This window comes from Stenella coeruleoalba (assembly GCF_951394435.1).
Source record: "Stenella coeruleoalba genome assembly, chromosome: 18".
NCBI lineage: Eukaryota > Metazoa > Chordata > Mammalia > Artiodactyla > Delphinidae > Stenella > Stenella coeruleoalba.
In genome coordinates this window covers 16,150,901-16,172,904 of record NC_137164.1, presented here as the reverse complement: position 1 = coordinate 16,172,904, position 22,004 = coordinate 16,150,901, and the positions used below count along the sequence as shown (strand labels likewise).

At 38.1% G+C, this 22,004-nt stretch overlaps 2 protein-coding genes across 7 annotated transcripts in view; one reads left to right on the top strand and one right to left on the bottom strand.

The window, feature by feature from the left end:
* SERPINE3 (serpin family E member 3) overlaps positions 1 to 10,904 on the top strand; it is a gene marked incomplete at its 5' end in the record, with an annotated part of 30,337 nt that extends 19,433 nt beyond the window's left edge. Inside the window, 3 exons of the mRNA XM_079903340.1 lie at positions 7,705 to 7,791; positions 8,302 to 8,385; positions 10,835 to 10,904. Of these exons, the coding sequence (XP_079759466.1) occupies positions 7,705 to 7,791; positions 8,302 to 8,385; positions 10,835 to 10,878 (215 nt within the window). The 3' untranslated portion in view covers positions 10,879 to 10,904. The remainder of the gene's footprint in view (positions 1 to 7,704; positions 7,792 to 8,301; positions 8,386 to 10,834) is intronic.
* The window catches only part of INTS6 (integrator complex subunit 6), a 159,520-nt gene that overhangs the window by 3,814 nt on the left and 133,702 nt on the right, over positions 1 to 22,004 (bottom strand). For 3 of the 6 annotated variants that reach the window (XM_079902807.1, XM_079902811.1, XM_079902812.1), the window contains 5 exons: positions 21,296 to 21,438; positions 20,846 to 21,077; positions 15,899 to 16,273; positions 14,358 to 14,451; positions 11,971 to 12,485 (listed from right to left, as the gene is read on the bottom strand). In XM_079902807.1, the coding sequence (XP_079758933.1) occupies positions 12,392 to 12,485; positions 14,358 to 14,451; positions 15,899 to 16,273; positions 20,846 to 21,077; positions 21,296 to 21,438 (938 nt within the window). In that variant the 3' untranslated portion in view covers positions 11,971 to 12,391. Of the gene's footprint in view, positions 1 to 11,969; positions 12,486 to 14,357; positions 14,452 to 15,898; positions 16,274 to 20,845; positions 21,078 to 21,295; positions 21,439 to 22,004 lie in introns of those variants that run through there. The other 3 variants (XM_079902809.1, XM_079902810.1, XM_079902808.1) reach the window with 2 other exon arrangements.

The following is a 22,004-nucleotide window of genomic DNA, read 5'->3' as shown; positions in this document are numbered from 1 at the left end:
GTTTTCAATCTCTGCTCATGAAGAAGTACAAGTTCCCTTTTACTGTGATGTGAATGAGGAAACCACCCACAGTTGTTTGGTTGTGTACTGAAGTTAACTTATGCCATACCAGATGACTGGGCAGAGCTGCAGTAGGTCATCAAGATGGCAACATAGGTCATTCCCGACTTCAGTCCCTTTCTCAAGAAGACCAACTAGCAACTATCCATAGACAAGTCACCATTGTGGAAATACCCCCACCAGGAGGTGAGGCTGAAGCACCCCTCTGAAACACAGAGACTGAGAAGGACCACATTAGAAAGCTAGGAGGAGTGGCTACACTCCGACCACATCACCCCTCCTCCAGGCTGACATAGCACTAGATCTATGGTTTCTCCAGTGGGAAAAGAGAGCCCAAGGTAGACATTCAATGTTGCAGGACACATCCTGGTAGGCCCTCTCAGGTCTCTGATCTCAGAGGATCAGATAAGAGACGGAGAAGAGGGGCAAAGCTTACAGCAATCAGCACTCAAACCTTATTAGACCATATTGCAGTGGCACCTGAGCAAAGACCCCAGCCAGCAGCAGTGCCCATCTGCAGAGCCAAGCCAGTGGCCCCATCTGGCCAGAGGGCTCAGTTGGCAGTTCTGTGATCTGGGTCTCCAGTCAAAGGGCCATACTCCCAACCTACCCAGGCAGGAAAGCAAATTCACAGCCCAACCCAACTGCCAAGCATAGCCTCAAGTCCTGCTCATCCAGGAAGCCTGGCCAAAGAACCCAGATAGCCAGGAAGCCTATCCTACAGCCCTGCTTGGGCAAAGAGCCAAGCCAGATGGCCTGCCCAACTGTTGAGCATAGCCCCTGACACCATACAACCAGGAAGACTGATTGGTGACTCTGGACGGCCTTGGAGCCCAACCCATGGTACCACCAAGCCAGATCCTGGCCTGTCACTGCACCTGGCACAGAGCCCAGCCAACAGCACCACCCAGTTGGAAAATACAGCCTGAGACCCCACCTGACCAGGAATGATTGCAGAGCCCATCCTATAACTGCCCAATCATGGTATCCAATCAGTGTACCATCCTGCCAGGGAACACAGCCTGAAACCTCACCCAACCAGAGGTGATTACAGAGCTAGTGGCCCAACCCAACCATAAAACATAGCCAGAAGCCCCACCTGAACAGGGAGCCCCTGCAGTGGCCCCACTTGAACGCACAGTCCAGCCAGCAGACCCACCCAACCAAGTAACCCAGCCAGCAGCAACCCCTGCAACCTCAGAGCATCTGCAGCAGCCTTGCTCAAACAGAGACCCTGATAGAGAGCCTTACTCGCCCACGACTGCTACCAGCTGACTGGTGAAGGTCTTTCCCTGCCAAAGCAAACCTGTGAAGTCTGGAAGAGGAGACTGCTTACTTAAATACATAGATATTAATGCAAGGAATGAAGGATCATGAAGAATCAGAAAAACATGATACCACCAAAAGAAACAAATAAAGCTCCAATAACTACCCTAAAAAAATGGCGATCTGTTAACTGTCTAACAAAGAACTCTGAGTAATCCTCTTAAAGAAGCTCAGTAAACTACAAGAATGCACAGACAAACAAAATTAGGAAAACAGTGCACAAACAAGTAACAAGTTCAACCAAGAAATAGAAACCATCAAAAAAAACAAAACAAAACAGAAATCCTAAAGCGTAAGAATATAACGACTGCACTGAAGATTAAGAGAGCTTCAACAGCAGACTTAACCAAGCAGAGGAAAAAAAATTGGTGAACTAGAAGATAAATCATTTGAAATTATCTAGTCAGAGGAGCAAAAAGAAAAAAAGAGTGAAGAAAGTCTATGGGAGCTGGGGACATCCATCAAAAGAAACAATATATACATTGTGGGAATCCCAGGAGGAGAAGAGAAAGAGAAAGGGATAGAAAGTCTATTTAAAGCAATATTGGCTGAAAACTTCCCAAACTTGGAACAATAAATGGGCATCCAGATTCATGAGGGCCCAATGACCCCAAATAGGTTGAGGATGAAAAGGGCTACACTAAAACACATTATAATTAAATTGCCAAAAGACAAAGAATTTTGAAAGCAGCGAGAGAGAAGAAACAAGTTACATACAAGGGAACCCCCATAAGACAATCGGTTTCTCAACAGAAACTTTGCAGGCCAGGAGAGAGTGGGATGACACATTCAAAATATTGAAAGAAAAAACTGTTAACCAAGAATACTATACTGACAAAGCTGTCCTTCACATATGGAGAGACAAAGACTTTCCCAAGCAAACAAAAGCTGAGGGAATTCATCACCAATAGACCTGTCTTACAAGATATGCTAAAGGACATTCTTCCAGCTAAAATAAAAGAATGCCAATTAACATTGTAAAAATGTATGAATGTGTAAAAATCACTGGTAATAGTAAATATATCATCAAAATCAGATTCTCTAATATTGTAATGGTGGTATATAATTAGATAGAACTAATCAATAAATTCAGTAAAGTTGTAACATACAAAGTCAACATACAAATGAGTTGTTTTTTATACACTAACAATGAACTATCTGAAAAAGAGATAAAATAATCCCATTTACAATTGCATCAAAAACAGTAAAGTACGTAGGAATAAATTTAACCAAGGGGATGAAAAATCTCTACACTGAAAACTACAACACATTGATGAAAGAAATTGAAGAAGATACAAATAAATGAAAAGACATCCTGTGTTCATGGATTGGAAGAATTAATGTTGTTAAAATGTCTATACTACCCAGACCAATCCTCAGATTCAATGCAATCCCTATCAAAATTCCAGTGTTTTTCATAGAAACCGAAAAAAAAACAATCCTAAAATTTGTATGGAACCACAAAAGACCCAGAATAGCCAAAGTAATCCTGAGAAAGAACAAAGATGAAGGTGTCACATGTCCTGATTTCAAACTATATTACAAAGCTATAATAATTGAAACAGTACGGTACTGGCATTAAAAACAGACAAACAAGTGGACCAGAATTGAGACCCCAGAAATAAACCCATGCGTATGGAGTCAACTAATATTTGACAGGGAAGCCAAGAATACTCAGTGGGGAAAAGATAGTCTCTTCAGTAAATGGTGTTAGGAAAACAGGATATTCACATGCAAAAGAATGAAACTGGACCCCTATCTTACACCACTCACAAAAATTAACTCAAAATGGATGTCTGAAACCATAAAACTCCTAGAAGAAAACATAGTAGAAAACTCCTTGAAATTGGTCTTGGCAAATATTTTTTGGATATGACACCAAAAGCACAAACACCAAAAGCAAAATTAAACAAGTGAAACTACATCAAACTAAAAGCTTCTTCACAGCAAAAGAAATAACTCACAAAATGAAAAGGCAACATATTGAATGGGAGAAAATACTTGCAAACTACACATCGGTTAAGGGGTTAATATCCAAAATGTCTAAGGAACTCATACAACTCAATAGCAAATCATCATCATCATCCAATTTAAAAATGGGTAGAGGATCTGAACATTTTTCCAAAAAGACACACAAATGGCCAACAGGTACATGAAAATGTGCTCAACATCGCTAATCATCAGGGAAATGCACATCAAAACAATGAGGTATCACCTCACATCTGTGAGAACGGCTGTTATCAGAAAGATAAGAAATAGCAAGTGTTGGGAATTCCCTGGTGGTCCAGTGGTTAGGACTCCACGTTTTCACTGCTGAGGGCGCAGGTTTGATCCCTGACTAGGGAACTTAAGATCCCACAAGCTGTGTGGCACAGCCAAAAAAAGAAAAAAAATAGCAAGTGTTGGTAAGGACGTGGAGAAAAAGGGTCCCTTGTGCACTGTTGGTAGGAATGTAAATTGGTGCAGCCACTACGGAAAGTAGTCAAATAGAATTATCATATGATCCAGCAATTTCACGTCTGGGTATATATCCAAAAGAAATTAAATCACTGTGTCACAGAGATATCTGCACCCTCATGTTCATAGTAGCATTATTTATAACAGGCAAGACATGGAAAAAAGCTAAGTGTCTATCACCAGGTGAATGGATAAAGGAGTTGCAGTACATACATATGCAACAGAATATTATTCGGCCATTAAAAAGAATATCCTGCCATTTGCAACATTATAGAAAAACCCTGAGTGCATTATGGTAAGTGAATGAAGTCAGAGAGAGAAAGACAAATACCGTATGATCTCACATATATGTGTAATCTAAAAAACCTAAACTCATAGCATCAGAGTGTACAATTGTGTTTGCCAGGGTGGGGAGAACGGATGAAGGTGGTCAAAGGGTACAGATATAAGATATATTACTTGTGATATATACATACATAAAATATCACACTGTACACCTTAAATGTACACAATGTTACATACGTCAATTACATCTCAACAAAGCTGGGGGGGAGGGTGGGGAGAAAGAAAGACGTGAGGAGTGGGCTGGAGGAGAAGGATGGAGAAAGGAACTAAGCACCTACTTTCAGAGGCCATTTCAGATTCTTTCCAGCACTCACTCTGTATATGCTGGGCTGGGTGCTATGTGACACACACTTGCCATCTACAACTAAGTGACAAGAGGATGAGAAAGATAAACTAGAAGCAAATTCGCAAATTCTGGCAATAACTTTTTCAAAGCCATTAGTGTTACCAATAGTAAGTGATAATAACTGGGAAGACAAAAGACACAGCAAATGATAATGTTTGTCCTGCTTTGTGAGAAGCTGAGGATGAAATGTAGGATTACTACTTTATATTTTGCAAATCTTACATTTACACAATGTCATATTATCAAAACTCTTAAGCCTTTTGAAAGTATGGCCAATCACATAAAAAGAATGACAGGCTCCACTCACAAAGGGGAAGGGACACTGTTTTAAGTCATTTGGATGAGATTTGCCAAAGACTCGTTCTGTGCTGTGCCCCAGTGATTCCAAGGACAGCAACCAACATTTCCTTACAAGTGAAATCAGATTAAAGAACATTAAGTCAGTTGTTTTTATGGGAAAATGAAACAAATGTACAGTGTGAGGAGTGTCGAGTATTCATTCGTCCAACATTTACTAAACACATACGTGTACCAAGCATTATTATGCTAGTTGAGCAAAGTAAATATTTAAAACAAATGATACAGCTTCTGCTTTCTGGGAACTAACAATCTAATGAGGAAAGTTGAGATGGAAATACTTATATAAGATGTTATGGAAGAAGGGTAGAGTATGCCAGGGAGGGCAGGAAGAATTTTACCTGTTTGCTTTGGATATTGAAATGTAATATAGGAGCAGAAGAGTTTATTGGGCGGGGGGAAGGCGGCTAGTTTCCCAAAGTATGTTCTGTAGAATGCTAACCTGCTAAATTTGGAGACAGGAGACAGTGTGGGTATTTCCATGGTTAAACACTACATATTACAGCCCTCCTGTGGAGATTCACTATGAACATTAGCAAATTAGCAGCTCTAAGAAGTCCACTATTAAAAACAAAAGCACAAACCTATCCAACTTGCAGTTCCCATTGTAATTACTCATGGAACCCTTTTTAATAGAATAGCACCTATAAACAACCTTGGGAACAAATTTTGGGGAAACAGGTTGTACGGCCGTCAATGGCACTAGACAGCTGCCAACAGTGCAGGAGAGGATGAGCCCAAAGCCAGGAGAATCCCTTTGGGCTGATTTCATTAGTTGCTGCATAACATTTCCAGAGCTACTTAACAAAAGTAAGCAAATAGGGATCTGTAATACAAGATCAAGCAAGAAAAACACAAACCCACAGATGACTCCTGAATCCTTATTTTGATCACAAACATTGGTCTTCTGAAATGTTAACTCTTACCAGAGATAAAATGTATGAGAGATGAGGATGCTGGGACATGACAGGCTATGGGTCTTAGCCTATGTCTGTGCAAACATGTAAATGTCAATTATTGGACCACTCCTGTAATATGATGGAGAAAAAAGCTACTTAAATGAAACCTCAGTGGCAGTTTCAAGAAATTCAAAGAGCCAAGCCCATCTAACCAAAAACTCATTCATACCAACCAGTCGACCCCATTTCTCACATTGTGCCAGGGTGCCTGGACTCTAACACAAACGCATTTACTATATTCTAGCTGATAAAGAACCTTTGCTCATTTCATTAACATTTATTTTAAATGTCCTGATGGCATACTAGATAGTAATGATGTCACAGATTAGTAAAAGCTTCTCATGACCATCAAAAAAGCTTCTCATGACCATCAACCATTCCACAATTCTGATCTGGGCACTGCATTTCAGTTTGCTCAATGAGTTAGTGAGACAGGCTAGTTAGTATAGAGAAATTTGCTTCTTTTCTAAAAGATTCCACAGAAAAAGACCAACTGCTACAATCAATCAGATTCTGCACTGGTTTTAGGACAAGCGATGGAAGGTGAATGTTTCCGTTGATTTTTCTCCTCCTCTGCCCCTTGTCTGGCCCCCTTCACTGATGCTGCAAAATATCTGTTCCTTACACTGAACACAGCCAACTCACAATTTCCTGTGTATGCCTTTATTTACAAGATGGATGAAATGCTGCATATTCTGTACTCCACTGGTATTATTCTCTCACAACATTCATTTGCCATCCCCTTGTATGTGCATGAGAAATGCAAAACAATTTAAATATTAGTCTAAGGTCAAACAAAGAAGCCCCCTCAAAATACATGTCCATCACAATGATTATTTTAAGACTCCTGCCACAGCTCCCTTTCTAGTGCGTCCTGCAGTGGACTAGAACACACTTTTCCAAGGTGGTGGCGTCTGTATGGAAAGGTGGGGTGGAAATAGGCACTGGACCTGCTGTCAGAACACCTGCATATGCCCGACTGGACCTCTTGTCAAGTGTGTGGCCTCAGATGACTTCACAGCTCACTCTAAAATGAGAGGGTTGGACTGAATGATTTCTAAAGTTTCCTCTCATTCTAAAGATTCTTACTTTCATTCTTTGTGTCATCAAGTACCATTTCACTGTGGAGAGTTGTTTAAAAATGATTGATGGCTAAATTACAAAAACCTGTCAATTCCTCTAACGCTTGGATCACTCAGATTCCTATTTGCTAAGCTTATAATATCTTTGAAATTGTTGGCATACAACTATTATAGTTCTAACTTCTCATTTTCTTTGCAAATTCTAGCCAATAAGGCAAGATAATTGCATAACTGATATACTCAGTATACAGAATGCTGTCATGAGGCATGAGACATTTTTTATACACTGCCTTTTAAGGCCCATAGTACAAACTTCTGTCATTTAAAAGTGGCTCCTAAAATGCAGCCCAAGAAGGCATTCAAGGGAAATCATCTCAGAAGCTTGCTGAATGTGCAGACTCCTGGGCTCCAGAATTTGCATTTTAACGCGTACTATGGCAATCCTTATACCACCGAAATTTTAGAAATACTGACTAAAGATTTCAACAGTAACTAGAAATTATTTTTGAAAATTAACTATTGAAAAAAATGGGGCACAGACCTGAATGTTAATCTGAGAGGGGTTATTTATTAATTTACCAAATTTGAGGTTTTGAAAGTTGCATAAATTATTGTACCTTAAAATTTCCCAGACAAATCTCTTCCTAACTACACAGTAAGCAGCATACGAACGAGACTGTAAGTAAAGTCCATTCTTTAAAAATGTACTAAAATCTTTCAACTAAATGCATCAAAATGCAAATAAACAATCACATTTTTGTCCTGGGATTAGGCCAAGATGGCGTTTATGTTTCTGAAGCAATCCACAAAGCCAAGATTGAGGTTTCAGAGGAAGGCACCAAGGCATCTGCAGCTACAGGTATGTTCCTAAGAGCACAGTGTCAGCAACACTCAGTCAGCTGCTTCCCCCTTATCTCCCTTTGTTAGATTTATCCAGTTCAACCTCCACACTTCTAAGCCTCCCCACTAAAAACCCAAGTCCAGATGTAGTAGAGCATTCTAAAGAAAGAAATGTTAACAGAACAAAGTTTTTGAAAACTGATGAGAGAAAAGAGAGAGCCATTTTGAAAAGGATTTGTAGCACGACCCCATAAACAAGGAATAGAGTCATTTTGAAAATTACCTTCAGGAAGGAATTTATTCCATGGAATATTTTGAAAATAGGACACAGTGTTGGCTAAGTGGTATCTTTTCCCTTTAATTTTCCCATTTGCACCCCATCATAACACTAAACAATGCTATATCATTAGGATGCTTTTATTTCTCCAAAAATCAAGGCATATAAGTGACTTCGTATCCAATTTTAATAGTGACTTTCCTCAAATGAAGAGAAAATACAACGGGATTCTATTCTTTATCTTTCCTGCAGCTCTGTTGTTACTGAAAAGGTCTCGGATTCCTATTTTTAAAGCAGATCGGCCATTCATCTTTTTCCTGAGAGAACCCAACACAGGTATTACAGTATTTTTTGATAGGAGTCACATAAATTAAATATTTATCAGCATCTCTCTAGCAACAAAGCCTCGTTTGTCCACCCTAACCTAAAACAAGCATTCCTTCTAGCTGGTTTCCATGGTGCTTCAGAAGCTTCTCAGTTGCTATGTCATGTATCCTGAGAAAGGGGAATATTTCATAACTACTGAGCAAACTAATAACCTCGGTGGCTTTTTTGCCTTCTGTTTCTCTCAGCTCATTTATAGTTGACGTAGGTCTTTAAAAATTCAGGTTTCTACTTCTGGTGAGACTTAAAGTCATGAAAGTAAAATAAATGATAAATTTTTTCCCCCATTGTTGCCAAGCTTTCTTGGCCTTGGAGGATGAAAGAATTCCTTCAGGCCACTAGAGTGTCCAAGCAGTCCTCCGGCTCTCAGCACCCCTAGTATCCTAGGGAACGCACCTGCATTTCTATAGTTTTCCTGTTGATCTTTCTCAAGCTTGCTGAAGTTGCACAAAAATCAAATGTTTGCCCTAGTACTTGTTAGGTCCCACCATACAACCTCATCTTAATCCAAAGAGGGGATGGTACAGGCAGAGCCTTAGCACATCAGAAGGACAAGCAGAAGTCCTTTAAGCATCAACAACAGTGAACAAAGTATTCAAATCATTCCTCTTAATGTTGCCCCACCCTCTCTGGCAATTACTTATCAGCCTAGGAAAGAAAAAGAGATTCTCAGTAAAGAGTTGTTGGCAAGTCTAAACAATGTGTCAAAAAGAAATAGGATGGAACAAGTCTAACAAAATCAAGCAAAAGTGGATCTACTTTAACTAAACATCAGGCATTATTTTTATTTATGGAGAGAAAAAAAAGTCAAGTTAGAATAATGAAAATTACGCATAGGTTTTACACAAATTGTTAAGGAAATACTGTCAACATCATTTTATCTGAGAATCATTTGCATACTGCTGTAACTTATGCTAGAAATCAAAGAGACACTTGCGACAAAAAGGATGAAGATAGTCATTCACTAGGAAATCATCTATTGGGGGATTATTTGGGGAGAAAAAGTCCATCAACAAAATACATCCTCTTAGTATTTCACCATGATCATCCCAACCCCATATTTATTAGATGAAAATGTCACTTATCACTCAGAACAGGCAACAGAGAGCCCTCTCTTAGAAAGGATACAGGTCAAAAAATGAAAGATGAAAAAAAAAAGACAGGTTCTACTCCCTCAAGAAACAAAGAAACAGGACTAAACTTGAACAGAAAGGTCACTGTCAAAAGCTCATAGCCAATAAAGGTTGATGACAGTTAAGAGAGAACAGTTTCTCTTTTGGAATTCAACTGCATAAAATGATGTAAAATCTTTGAACTACCTAGTAAAGGACACACCACTGTTTCCGTGCTAAGAGTTTCCAGAACGGCCATAGTAAACAGAATGAAAATACAATCCAACACCAGTTCCATAATCCGCCGCACGTCTAAATATAGTCCTTGTGAATTTATTTACCTCTCTTTCTGGGAGGTACTTGCCCATAACACACAAGGCAAAGTGGCTATTCTTCTGGTGACGGGGTATTGAAAGGACAAATGAGTCTCAGCCTTCAGTACACCAAATTGACAAAGCTTACTGATAAGGGTAAATAATGACTCAATCAGTTGACAAATGGGACACATACAAGAACATTACAAAAAATGATCTTAACCTGAAAATTAAACTGTTGGAGAACATCATTTGTCCAGCCTACAGCCATCCATCCATTGATCTAAAGGGCCTAAAAGACATGATATTCCCCTCAAATGTACTCCCCCTCCCCTTTGCTTACAAAAATTCTGCAGTATTTCACTAATTCAACTAATATGCCCAGTTTCTTAAAATGTTAAAAAAAAAACCTGCAAGAGATGAGATATTAAGCTTGAATTTTGATGGGTTTCAAAGCTTGTGACTAGGTTTTGGGATGAGGGCATAGAGTATGGAGGCAGAGAGATTAAGGACAAAAAGAGGAGACAGAACAAACTGCTTCTTTCCAACTCCCTCTAGGGTTCATACCCCAAAATGTATTAAAGGTCAAGCAAGAGTCTAAAGGATTATTACCTCATGAGCAACCTGTGAAATGCAACTAAGAACTTTCTGATAAGGAAAGTGGCCAAATATTGGACTAGATTGAGTCCCTTTCCTAAATATTCTTAAGTATTAACTTTTATCTGAATGACTTGTAGTCCCCCTCCTGTTAATCTCAGAATCTAAACATATATAATTTAAAACCAGACAGTATATTCTGGATTTTGTGTATCTCTTGTTGAATTTAGCAATGTGACTGCAGCTAATTACCTTAACAATTCCATTTACTAAATGATATCCTGCTTAAAGGTATTTTGTAGAGGTGAAAAAATGTTTAAAGAATTGCATATGAAAATACTATTTAACACTACATTAAATGTTTTTTTTTCTTGACAGCATTTGTCTTCAGTATTGGGAGAGTTTCAAATCCCCTAAACTGAATTAACAGATCTCAAGCATGTTCTCCACTTTCATCGATGCTTTTCTTCATAAAAAGTTATAATTTCATTTTGCTATACCCTTGATTTTAAAAATGTTCTGCTAAAGTATAAAAAGACAAGGGTATGTGATTTTCAAATATTATGAACCTAAAAATACTTTGATTTTACCATAATTTTATAAATTTATTTCACCCTCTCTTAATCTAAATGTATTTTAGCCTTCTTTTCTACTGGTTATCCCAAAAGCACTACAAGGCACAGCAGTGATCTATGAATGGTAAGTGAGTCAGGTCACAGGGTCACGTCCTCAGTAAGGACACGTGAGGCCATGTTGGACTGAGGGCGGACAGTGAATAGTGTTCAGTTTTCCTTATCCTGGATAACTTAGGGAGAATGCAAAATGAGCAAAGTCATTTGAAACATGTTTCCTTTCCATTTAGCTTCTAAATAAAATGGAGAGTTGAAGTGTAATAGCAGAGCAGAACAAAGAGATCCCTGTTGAAACCCCAGTCTGTTGTGAGACTTCTGTAAGTACGGCATCAAGCTGCTAAATGCTAGACGTTTCAGAGTATGTGGTATACCCCAAACTTACAACTCCCTGACCGATGGCTTCACCTTAGTGCCATCCACAATCCTAGTGAGAAAGGAAAAGGGGTTGAAGGAAAGTAAGTAAGGAAACCAATAAAGTCCAAAGGCGTCTGCTTTTTAAACAGCTTTAAAGAGTCTGCCTATCCGCCACAGATACCATCATTTCCATTATCTAGGCAGAAACGGAGCATGTTGGAGTGGCCAACAAAATCTAAGAACATAGAGTAAAAAGACAATGCAGATTATGTAACACGTAATTACAGTTAGGTTTAACAAATGTGAACTTCAAGTGGTGTATTTTTCCAATGCTAAAAAGCAAGGCCTTTAAAATTCCATTATCTTAAGATGGTTTTAAATGATTACTTTAAATGTGATTATTTCCTAAACCACACAAGAGTAAAATAGAGCATTTATTGATGGAATAACAAAAGTGCTTTTCTTAAATATTCTTCAAAATACATTTGTACAACTTACAATAATATATCCAAAATAACTGTATATACAAAACATTGCCTAGTTTTAATGTATGTGCTTTTTTCCCCAAAAATTACAAAGTAACTTCTTTTTTATTTTTTTGGCAAAGTTCAACCTTAACAGAGGTGACAATTTTAAAGGTTGGTTTAAGAAAATAGAACCTGAGGGAAATTGACACGCAAGAGTCAATGACAAGCAAGAGATTTGGAGGAATATTTTTAGTTTGTTAAATAAAAATGTTTTTTAGAGTGATACTTTTCACATTACAAAAATAAACCAAAATGAAGAAAAGGTCACTGTAAAATGATGGAAAAAGGATCTGTAGACTTGCTCTTAGTATTTCAAAAAGCCAACAATGCATGTCAAAAAATGAATGCAAGATCACAACAGTCTTGTATTTACTTTGTATTTGGAGAAGGTAGTGAAATAAGTGGCCACATTCTGTTTTCTTTTAATTGCTATTAATATGGTTGATCTGATTGGCTCTTCGATGAATTTCATCCAAGAAGTTCTCCAGTTGTTCTATTAGCATTCTTTTTTTAAACCTGTATAAAAAAATAAGTAATAGCACTCTCAATTTCTTTTTAACAAATAGTTATATATCAGTATAATTTTTTTTAAAAGAGAGAAACTGCCTTGGAAAGATTTTTCAAAGTGAGATGAAAATGAAAATTCAACAACTTTGTGATATATAAAATCTCTTGGAAGATTAGAAAATTATTTTATCAGTAGAGTATTATAGTTTGTTCCTAAAACAAATAATCCAGGCCCAAGTACAATGGGAAAGAGGTTATTTCTTCCACAATCAAAAAGAAAAAGGGGGGAGAAAAAACCCTAATAAATACAAGGGTTATAAATATTCCAGCAATATGGGCTCCCCAAGCAATGACTCCAATAGCTTCTTATGCTCTTTGAACACTGAATGTTGAATGGAATGTGAATAAAATATGAATATAATTGCCCACAAAATGGAAGAAGAAATGAAATTTGGGCAATTGCATTTAAACTGTGGTGTTCTACTATTACAATTTGAAAACTAGCAAATCAAGGACAATTAGACATCTGTAGTATAGGATACAGCAAAGTTCAAGTTGCAAGTTTTAAATTTTTGCGGTAATAAATATAGTAGACTAAAATTGCTTTTGTCTGCCTAAGTATTAATACTGCTGATGCTTTTCAGAATATGCCAAAACACTGCCCAATCTATACCTACTTCCTCTCTACTTGTACACTAATATGACTACCGACCATAATATTACACAACTCTCTAAAAGGTGGCAGAAGTAGGGCTTCCCTGGTGGCGCAGTAGTTGAGAGTCTGCCTGCCGACGCAGGGGACGTGGGTTTGGGCCCCGGTCCGGGAGGATCCCACATACCGCGGAGCGGCTAGGCCCGTGAGCCATGGCCGCTGGACCTGCACGTCCGGAGCCTGTGCTCCGCAACGGGAGAGGCCACAGCAGTGAGAGGCCCGCATAATGCAAAAAAAAAAAAAAAAAAAAAAAAAAAGGTGGCAGAAGTAGAATCCAGGCACCTGGAATATAGCTAAATCGATGATGAAGTTTGAGTTGGCAGAATGTTACATAAAAGAGCAGAATTAGTTAAATACTCAATATCAATAATATGAAAAGTTATGGCCTTATCTTGAAACTTCAAAGTAACCTATGCTCTAGCCACTCATAGAAAAAAAAAAATAGAATTAACAGCTTTATCTAAAAAAACCTTTACATGTAGGATGGAAGAAACTGGGGAACTAATTAAAGGGTGGTTATCTTGGAAGGTCAGATGAGACAAACGCTAAGTTTTCTTACATTACTAAAATTCTAAAAGTCTTGAAGAAGAAATTAAAAAAATGCTTTTTTACTCACTGAACTCATACAACTATGCTTTCCAGTTAATTGCACTTCATAGTTACCATTTATAATCTTGATCCACATTCCTTGTACTAAAGTACATAATCCTGGGCTACTGAGGCAATCAGAATAAGGCCCATTTGTCCAGCTCTGGTCCCCTTAATTACATGTTTTCCCACATACAAGTGAACTGCATTCAAATATTGCCTTTCAAGATTACGTTTTATCACTAATATTAACTGTAGCTCAAATATACAAAGGAGAAAAATTAAAGACTATAACATATAAAGACACCAAAAAGCCACAGGGTAGGATAAATGAGAATTATGCAAGAATCTGTAATGTGTAGAGAGAAAGGGTCCATGATTTCTGAAGAATTTCTGTGTAGCTATTTTTTAAGTGAATTTCCTTCAATAAACTGAAAAAAAAGAGAGAAGTACTTATATACAAAGGGGTGTGTCATATACATGCATAACAACACAAGTATAAAACAGATACTGTTAAAATACCAACTACAGAAAACTGGGGACTCACTGCCTCATATCATAATGTACAACAGATTATTTACCTTGATGCTTCTTTAATGACATTTTGTAAAAATATTAGTCTTGTTTGTAAACTGCCTTGCACATGCTTCAGTAAAGTGAAGATCCTTTCATATTCTTAAAATGAGAAGCAAAAAGAAAAATTAAGTGGCTTTAATTTGCATTCTTATTCAATATTTTTCTATTACAGCTTACTATATCAAGATATACTAAGACAAAACCAAAACTAGTCTACATAAAATTTTCACTGCTCATTAGAGATTTTATAATACACATATTTCATCATACATCAAAAAAGATAAAATAGCTTTTCAAACACTGCTTTTTTTTTGGTAAAAGTTCTCAATAGGGTATCAAATATAAAGCTTAGAAGGATGAGTAAACAGCTTTTTGGTAGTGCCACAGAAAAATAAGAAGTGGCCTTTACAAAAATCCATCCTTATGACAAATTCTAAATTACAGCTAACCTTGGGAGTGGATAAAATAGAGCAGGGGAGAAAAAAAAAGTTAAGAGTGCTGTCTCACAGGAATAAAGACGCAGATGTAGAGAATGGACTTGAGGACACTAGGAGTGGGAAGGGTAAGCTGGGACGAAGTGAGAGAGTAGCATTGACATATATACACTACCAAATGTAAAATAGATAGCTAGTGGGAAGCAGCTGCATAGCACAGGGAGATCAGCTCGGTGCTTTGTGACCACCTAGAGGGGTGCGACAGGGAGGGTGGGAAGGAGACACAAGAGGAAGGGGATATGGGGATATATGTATACGTATAGCTGATTCACTTTGTTATAAAGCAGAAACTAACATACCATTGTAAAGCAATTATTCTCCAATAAAGATGTTTTAAAAAAAAAAAAGAATATACACGTCGTAATTGGTGGGAAAAGAAAGGATGCTGCCTCAGTTTCAAGTTTTCACATAAAACTTTGCCAAGGACTATAAGCTCCTAAATGGCCAGTACTGAGTCTTACCCACTTCTGGACCACCCATGGGCCACCGCACCATCATAGCAGGTGATCTGCCAACATCTTTGGAATGAATGTCAATAATATTGAAACTTTAACTCACAAAGTTCTTCTGTACTCATATAATAGATAGCTTTCATAATTTTAGTTTTTTGGCCTAAACACATCCCTGATCACTATCATAGTTTAAATCTTAAAAGTTAAGATGGTAGGTACGTACTATGCCTAGAACCTTACAGATACGAAGTCATTTAATAGTCACTACATCTGTCTGGGTTTGCTGTTACCTTAAAATTCCAGTTGCTGGTTGACAGAATGCTCAAGACTATGGGTTCCTGTCATGGTAGGAACCATGTGTGTCTGTGAGTTCCTGCTCTGCTCTCAGTCCCTCCTACTTACCACACCTAACACAGTACTTTGGACATAGCAGCTATTCAGTAAGTGTTTGTTGGCTGAGTAAAGAACCAAATCTTATATAGCTCATATGTTGTTTAAGAGTGATCTAAAATCAGATCTAGGCTTTAGTTTATTTGACTTTTTTTTTTTTTTGAGCACAAACAGAAATCAAATCTGATGTTTGTGTCTAATTATACATACTTCTTCCTGGCTTTCGGATCTCTTTCATTATTTGTGCTTTTAGTTCAGTGTTGACCTCTTCATGGCTTCTGCAATGCATCAATTTCTTCCCTTTGTTGAGTGAAGACGCTGGTAGATTCTCTTCAGGACATTGTTCTTTATCTCTTGGCTCCTCGTGATTTTCTAAAAATCCACCAACAGTGAGGTCATTAGTTCCTAAGTGGTCATGGCTGAGAGCCTCTGTATGATTGGTTGGTCGTTCCAGTAAACTGGCTGGAGAAGAAGATGCTGAAAATTCACTTTCCATAGCATTTGGTGTAATATCTGATGAAAGTTGGTCTGCAACATGATTTTCAACCACATCATCTATTGTCGAATCATTAGTGGCTTCTGAAACTAAAAATAAGAAAAAAAAGATGATGAGAGCCAATTTCAAAGCACACAGTAAAGAAAACCTCAAAGAAACAACATTACAGCAAATCACAACTGATCTCCCGACTGCTGCAAATTAACAATTGGATATGGTTTTTAAGCTTTGCCAAATATATGGTATATTTCAATGTGAAACATTCACAATATTTTAAAAACCTGTACAATTTTTGCCCTTAGGAATAAAAATAAAAGCCAGTTTCAAACAACTTTTAGTTCTCTGCTTTATTCTATGGCAATTTTATTGAATAAGTAGGTTTTTAATGCTTTAGGGAAATATATGTGATCAAGATTATCATGGTTATCCTTTTATTAGAGAGTACTAGTTCACTCCAACTTACCTCTACCTTGTAAGTTATTACCGTTCAGAGGCAAAAGTGAACACAGGGAGTTTAAGCTGATCAATATTCTGCAGCAACACACCACCAAACCTCCACAGCGCCCCCTTTTCTTATAACCATCCATATAGTCTTCATTACTTGAGCAGTGAAGAATAGCTGGTGCCCACTTTAGTTCTCTAGACTACTTAGACTTAAAAGCTTGCAAGCTTACTACTTAATATTAGATTACTGTACTTGCTCCTCACAGAAAGCAGCTAAATTCTAAGTTCTCTGATTGCTCACCAAACCACCAGGACACCAGCTGAATTCATCTCTTTACTGTTCAAAATGTAAACTCATCCCCACAAAAATTCCCTGAACTTCTGACTCCCTCCCTCCTAAATTCTATTCCATGATGTGCAAACTTTACTGAATATTCTCTAGAGTAACTCCTGCTTTAATCGAAACCCAACTCTCCTGCAAAGAAACTGCTGTCTGTCAAACACTCTCCGTGGACTTAAAATAAGGATGTGGGGCTTCCCTGCTGGCGCAGTGGTTAAGAATCCGCCTGCCAATGCAGGGGACACGGGTTCGAGGCCTGGTCCGGGAAGATCCCACATGCCACACAGCAACTAAGCTTGTGCACCACAACTACTGAGCCTGTGCTCTGGAGCCGACGAGCCACAACTACTGAGCCCCTGTGCCACAACTACTGAAGCCCACGTGCCTAGAGCCCGTGTTCCGAAACAAAGAGAAGCCACCGCAATGAGAAGCCCACGCACCGCAACGAAGAGTAGCCCCCACTCGCCGCAAGTAGAGAAAGCCTGTGCACAGCAACAAAGACCCAACGCAGCCAAAAATAAAATAAAATAAATAAATGTATACAAATAAATAAATAAATAAGGATGTGGAGTCACTAATCCCTTCACCTTCCAATGCCACTTCAAGAACATTTCTCCATGCACTCTTGAAAAATTCTTGCTCTTCTGAGATTTAATTATCCCACTCAACTCATCCTCTCTCTCCTCATCACTATCTTTACTGACCTCCAGAGCACACCCGTGGTCACGGATGTCTCTGGCACCTGGTTCACAGACTTCCTTCCACCCCATGTCCCTTGGGACATCATTCTAGGTCCTTACTACTCAAAGTGTGGTTTGTGGACAAGCAGCATTAGTACCATCAGAGAGCTTGCTAGAAATGCTCATCTTGAGCCCTATCCCAAACAATGTATTAGAATCTGTTTAACTAACCACTCCCCCGACCCCCGCCTGGCTTCACATACACGTTAAGGTTTGAGAAATGCTGTAGTATGTGACATCCATGTCTAAGGACATCACCTGCTAAGAACCTGGCCTCCCAATTCCTCAATTTCTCACCTCCAAGGAACTTTTCCACCCACCCATTTGCTTCTCGAGTGAAACACAAATTCAGGGATGGAGGCATGTGTAACCCTCATCTTTGCAGTATTCCTACTATTGCTCTTGAACTCTGCCAGACTTTTCACTCCAGCAATTCCTCTACGTTCTCCCTCATATTAATCAGATTCCTTCTAGATATCCACTTTCTTATCTAACTTATATCCCAAAATGTATCACTTTTTAACAGTGTCCTAAATTCTCTCATTCTATTGTCCTCCCATGACCCCTGCCAAGCAAAAATCCCAAATTTGATGATGCAGTCTATCTTCTTGCTGCAGACTCACATGTGGAATGATGAGCAGGCACTACTGGAGAAATATGACACAGCTCTACAGAGTGGTCACAGTCACCACCTGTACCTGGATCTTAGCACTGCCTAGCAGTCTTATTACAACCTTTTCTCCCTCTACCACACAAAAAAATCATTCAAACCTTCTCCACTGTCTTAACATCTCTGACTTTCCCAGTGTCTCTTTCCTCTCAGCAGTACACATCACCTCCAACTTCACAGAGGAAAGCAAAAGCAGAAAGAAGGTGAACTTCCTCAACTTCCCACCATTAAACTTGTGCCCACCACACCCATTCGGCTTTAATGGAAGAAGCATTCTTCATGTGGGCTCTGGACCATTCATTCCCTTTTGCCTTCTCAGTGATTTTGTGATTATACTCTGTCTCATCTTCATTTTCAGCTGTTCCCTCTCTATTGGCTCCATCACACCAGCATTTAAATATATTCAACTCTGTCATCTTAAAGACCTACAGAACTATTCCAATCCTCTCAAATGATTTGTTTAAGAAGTATTTGAGACCACCAACCACTCAATTCTCCTTCCATTTAGCTTCCATAACACTAAATTATTCCCTATTTTCTCCTCTTTCTTGGATTCTTCCTTTCTTCTCACTCTCCTTTTCTGAACCTTATTTCTCCTCTTAACTTTGGTACTTTCAAAGTTCTGCTCTAGGCTTTTTCTTCTGTTTCCCTTGGTTACTCCAATGGGGCTTAAGGCTGCCTCCCATACCTATCTCTCTAGCCCAGTCCTCTTCTCTTAAGTTCCAAACTCAATGACCCATCTTCTAACTTAGGAAATCCACTTGGCTATCTAACAGACACTTCTAAACTAAACTCATTCAACCTCTCTTCTTCCACTCCACCCCTGACACACTGAAATACCCAGGGTCTCTCAACTCCTCCCTTGCCCTGTCTCCATCATCCAGCCAGTCATCACCAAGTCCTTTGCTGATATATCCAAGTATTTCTCCAATACAGGTTCTTCTCACAACCACACTCCCAGGTAACCATTAGCTCTTCCCTGTGTTTCCTAACTGGTTTCTGTGCAACTGTAACAATTATTTAACAACATCAAATACCCAGTCACTGTGCACAATCTCCAATTACCTTATATAGTTTCTGTTTGTGGGAAGTTTGATTTTCTTTGATTCAGAGTCCAAATCAGACCTGGACATTGCAATTAATTTACATGTCTTTTAACTATCTTTTAATCTATAAAAATCCTTCTGTACCTCTTTTTTTCTATGCATTTTTTTTTTCTGGAAAAATACACACACACACCAGATTCTTTGTCCTATAGAGTTTCCCACAATCTGGATTTTTCTAATTTTATCCCTGTTTTGTTATTTAACATGTTTCTCTGTCCCTTATATTTCCTAAAAATTGGTAGTTAGACAGAGAGGCTTGGTCAGATTGATGTTCAGTATTTTTTTTGGGGGGGGGAGGGCAGGACTACCTCAAAAGTAGTACTGTGTAATTCCATCAGGAGGTATCATACTTGGTTTCTCTCCAGTTAAGATGTCATTAGCCATGAATGATCACTACCTATAATTAATGAATCCATTAATTAAGGGTTCCCTACATCAATTCTCATTCTTCCCTAATAATATTCCACACAGTAAAGTCAGCCTGGTCTTCATAAAATGCTAATCAGATCAGATCACTACCTCTTTAAAACCTTTCAATGGATTCTCATTGTCCTACGAATAAAGTCTAAAATCTTTATAATGGCTTCCAAGACCCTCTATGATCTAGACTCTGCATGTATATCTTTCAGTTCTCACTTTGCCTCATTCCCAACAACCCTTGCTATAACCAGCCTTCTTTCAGTTCCCTTAATGCCCTGCTCTTTACTGTATGCCTCTGCACATACTCTTCTTAGACTACTACTGAGGCATAGGCAAATGCATAGCTTTAGTTTACTAATTCCCATTCATCCTTCAAGTACTGGCATAAACAGAACTTCCTCAGTAAAGTGCCTTGACCCCACGGACTAAGTTATATCCTCTTGCCAAATACTTCCACAACACACTTGACTTCCCTTTTGTAATATTCATCACACTTCTAATGAAATGTTCAATGACTTTCTTTCCTCACTCATTATAAATAAAGGCAAAGATCACACTATTGTCTTGTTCACTGCTATACCTCAATGCCTAGCACTGTCTAAATTAGCATATCATTTAAGAATTAGTTGTTGAATTAAACTGAAATTGAAAACCATCGTTCTGTGGGTGTTGATAATGCCCCTTTAAAAACTGTTATTTTTAAATACTTAAGATTTGCAAATGATATTTCAAATCATGATAGCTATTAAGCATAATGAATATATGAAATGTTCAATAAATGTTCATTAAAAAGACATAAAAATGATTACATGCTAATTTAGAGTAAACAAATATCTTCTCTAGACACTCTTGGACCTTATCAATTTTTTCTGTATTACAAAAATCTTTCCCATGAAGAACCACCAAAGAGCAGCAAATAACATTTAAAGAAAAACTCTTACTTTTATGAAGAGGAAGGGGTTTAAGAAGATCTGGCTGTGCTTGAGTCATAGGTACAGGTGGTCCTTTTCCTCCAATATGATTGTTCACAACTGGATTCTGTTGTCTGCCTCTTAGTAGTGGAGACATACAGCGACGTCTCTTAGGGATGCCTTGCATATTTGGTTCTCCAGGTCGTTTATGTTTATTTTGAGGTCCAGCCACAAATTCATCTGCCTCATCTATCATCATACCCTATAACAAAAAAGAATATAATTTCCCTAGCTTTACATACAGTTTTTAATCGCACAACTAACTCCAATACCCAGTAAAGTAACTATATTTTAACTGTTGACATTTATTAGGTATTCTACCAAGAAAATAGCTTCAGCTTTCTTTAGTTAAATTAAGAACTGCTCCTCTCCACAGTGCCTAGCGCAAATAAATTATATAATGGAACATTTCAAATTTACCTTTTTATCCAGCTTAAAGGGGTTGCCAAATGTATGCAACCTTCGAGGCTGATCAGGATCAAGTTCTCTTAGTGGAGAAGGTACTTGCTTGAGGTATTCCTGGTAATTCCCCATTTGTGCTATAGGAACACTGTGCACTTGATCTTTTCAAACAGAACAGAGCAAAAACAAAAGTTAACCTCACTGAAACTACCTTCCAACTAGTTATCAAATAATGTCTTCTTATGTATGAATGCTCTCTGGTTTATTCTAGTCAATCTTTCCTTAACACATATTCTAAATTATTTTGTCACCATTATAAATATTGTGACATAAAATCTTGAGATTTTTTTAAAATAAAATTTTAAATACTTGATTTTATCTTCTAAACAAAGCAAAAAATATTGCAGTCAATTTCAGTGTATAGAATAAGCATATGTGTAACCTTTCTATGAAAAGGAAATGTCTCTTCTACTCTATTCCAAATAAGCAGAATTTAATTAAAGCAGAATTTACAGAAAAGAGATATCACATAGATGACCCTTTTTATATAAAACTATAGTTGAAATGCTTACGTGAGAGTTGGCAAAGGGTTAAGTTCTCATCTGACTTGATTTGTAGTAGGTGCCATGGGTACAGTTGAAGGAAATACCAGAATATGATATATATTGGCCATCCAGAGTTAAACTAGTTAAACTAACAGATACTAGTAGATGACAAGAAAATGATT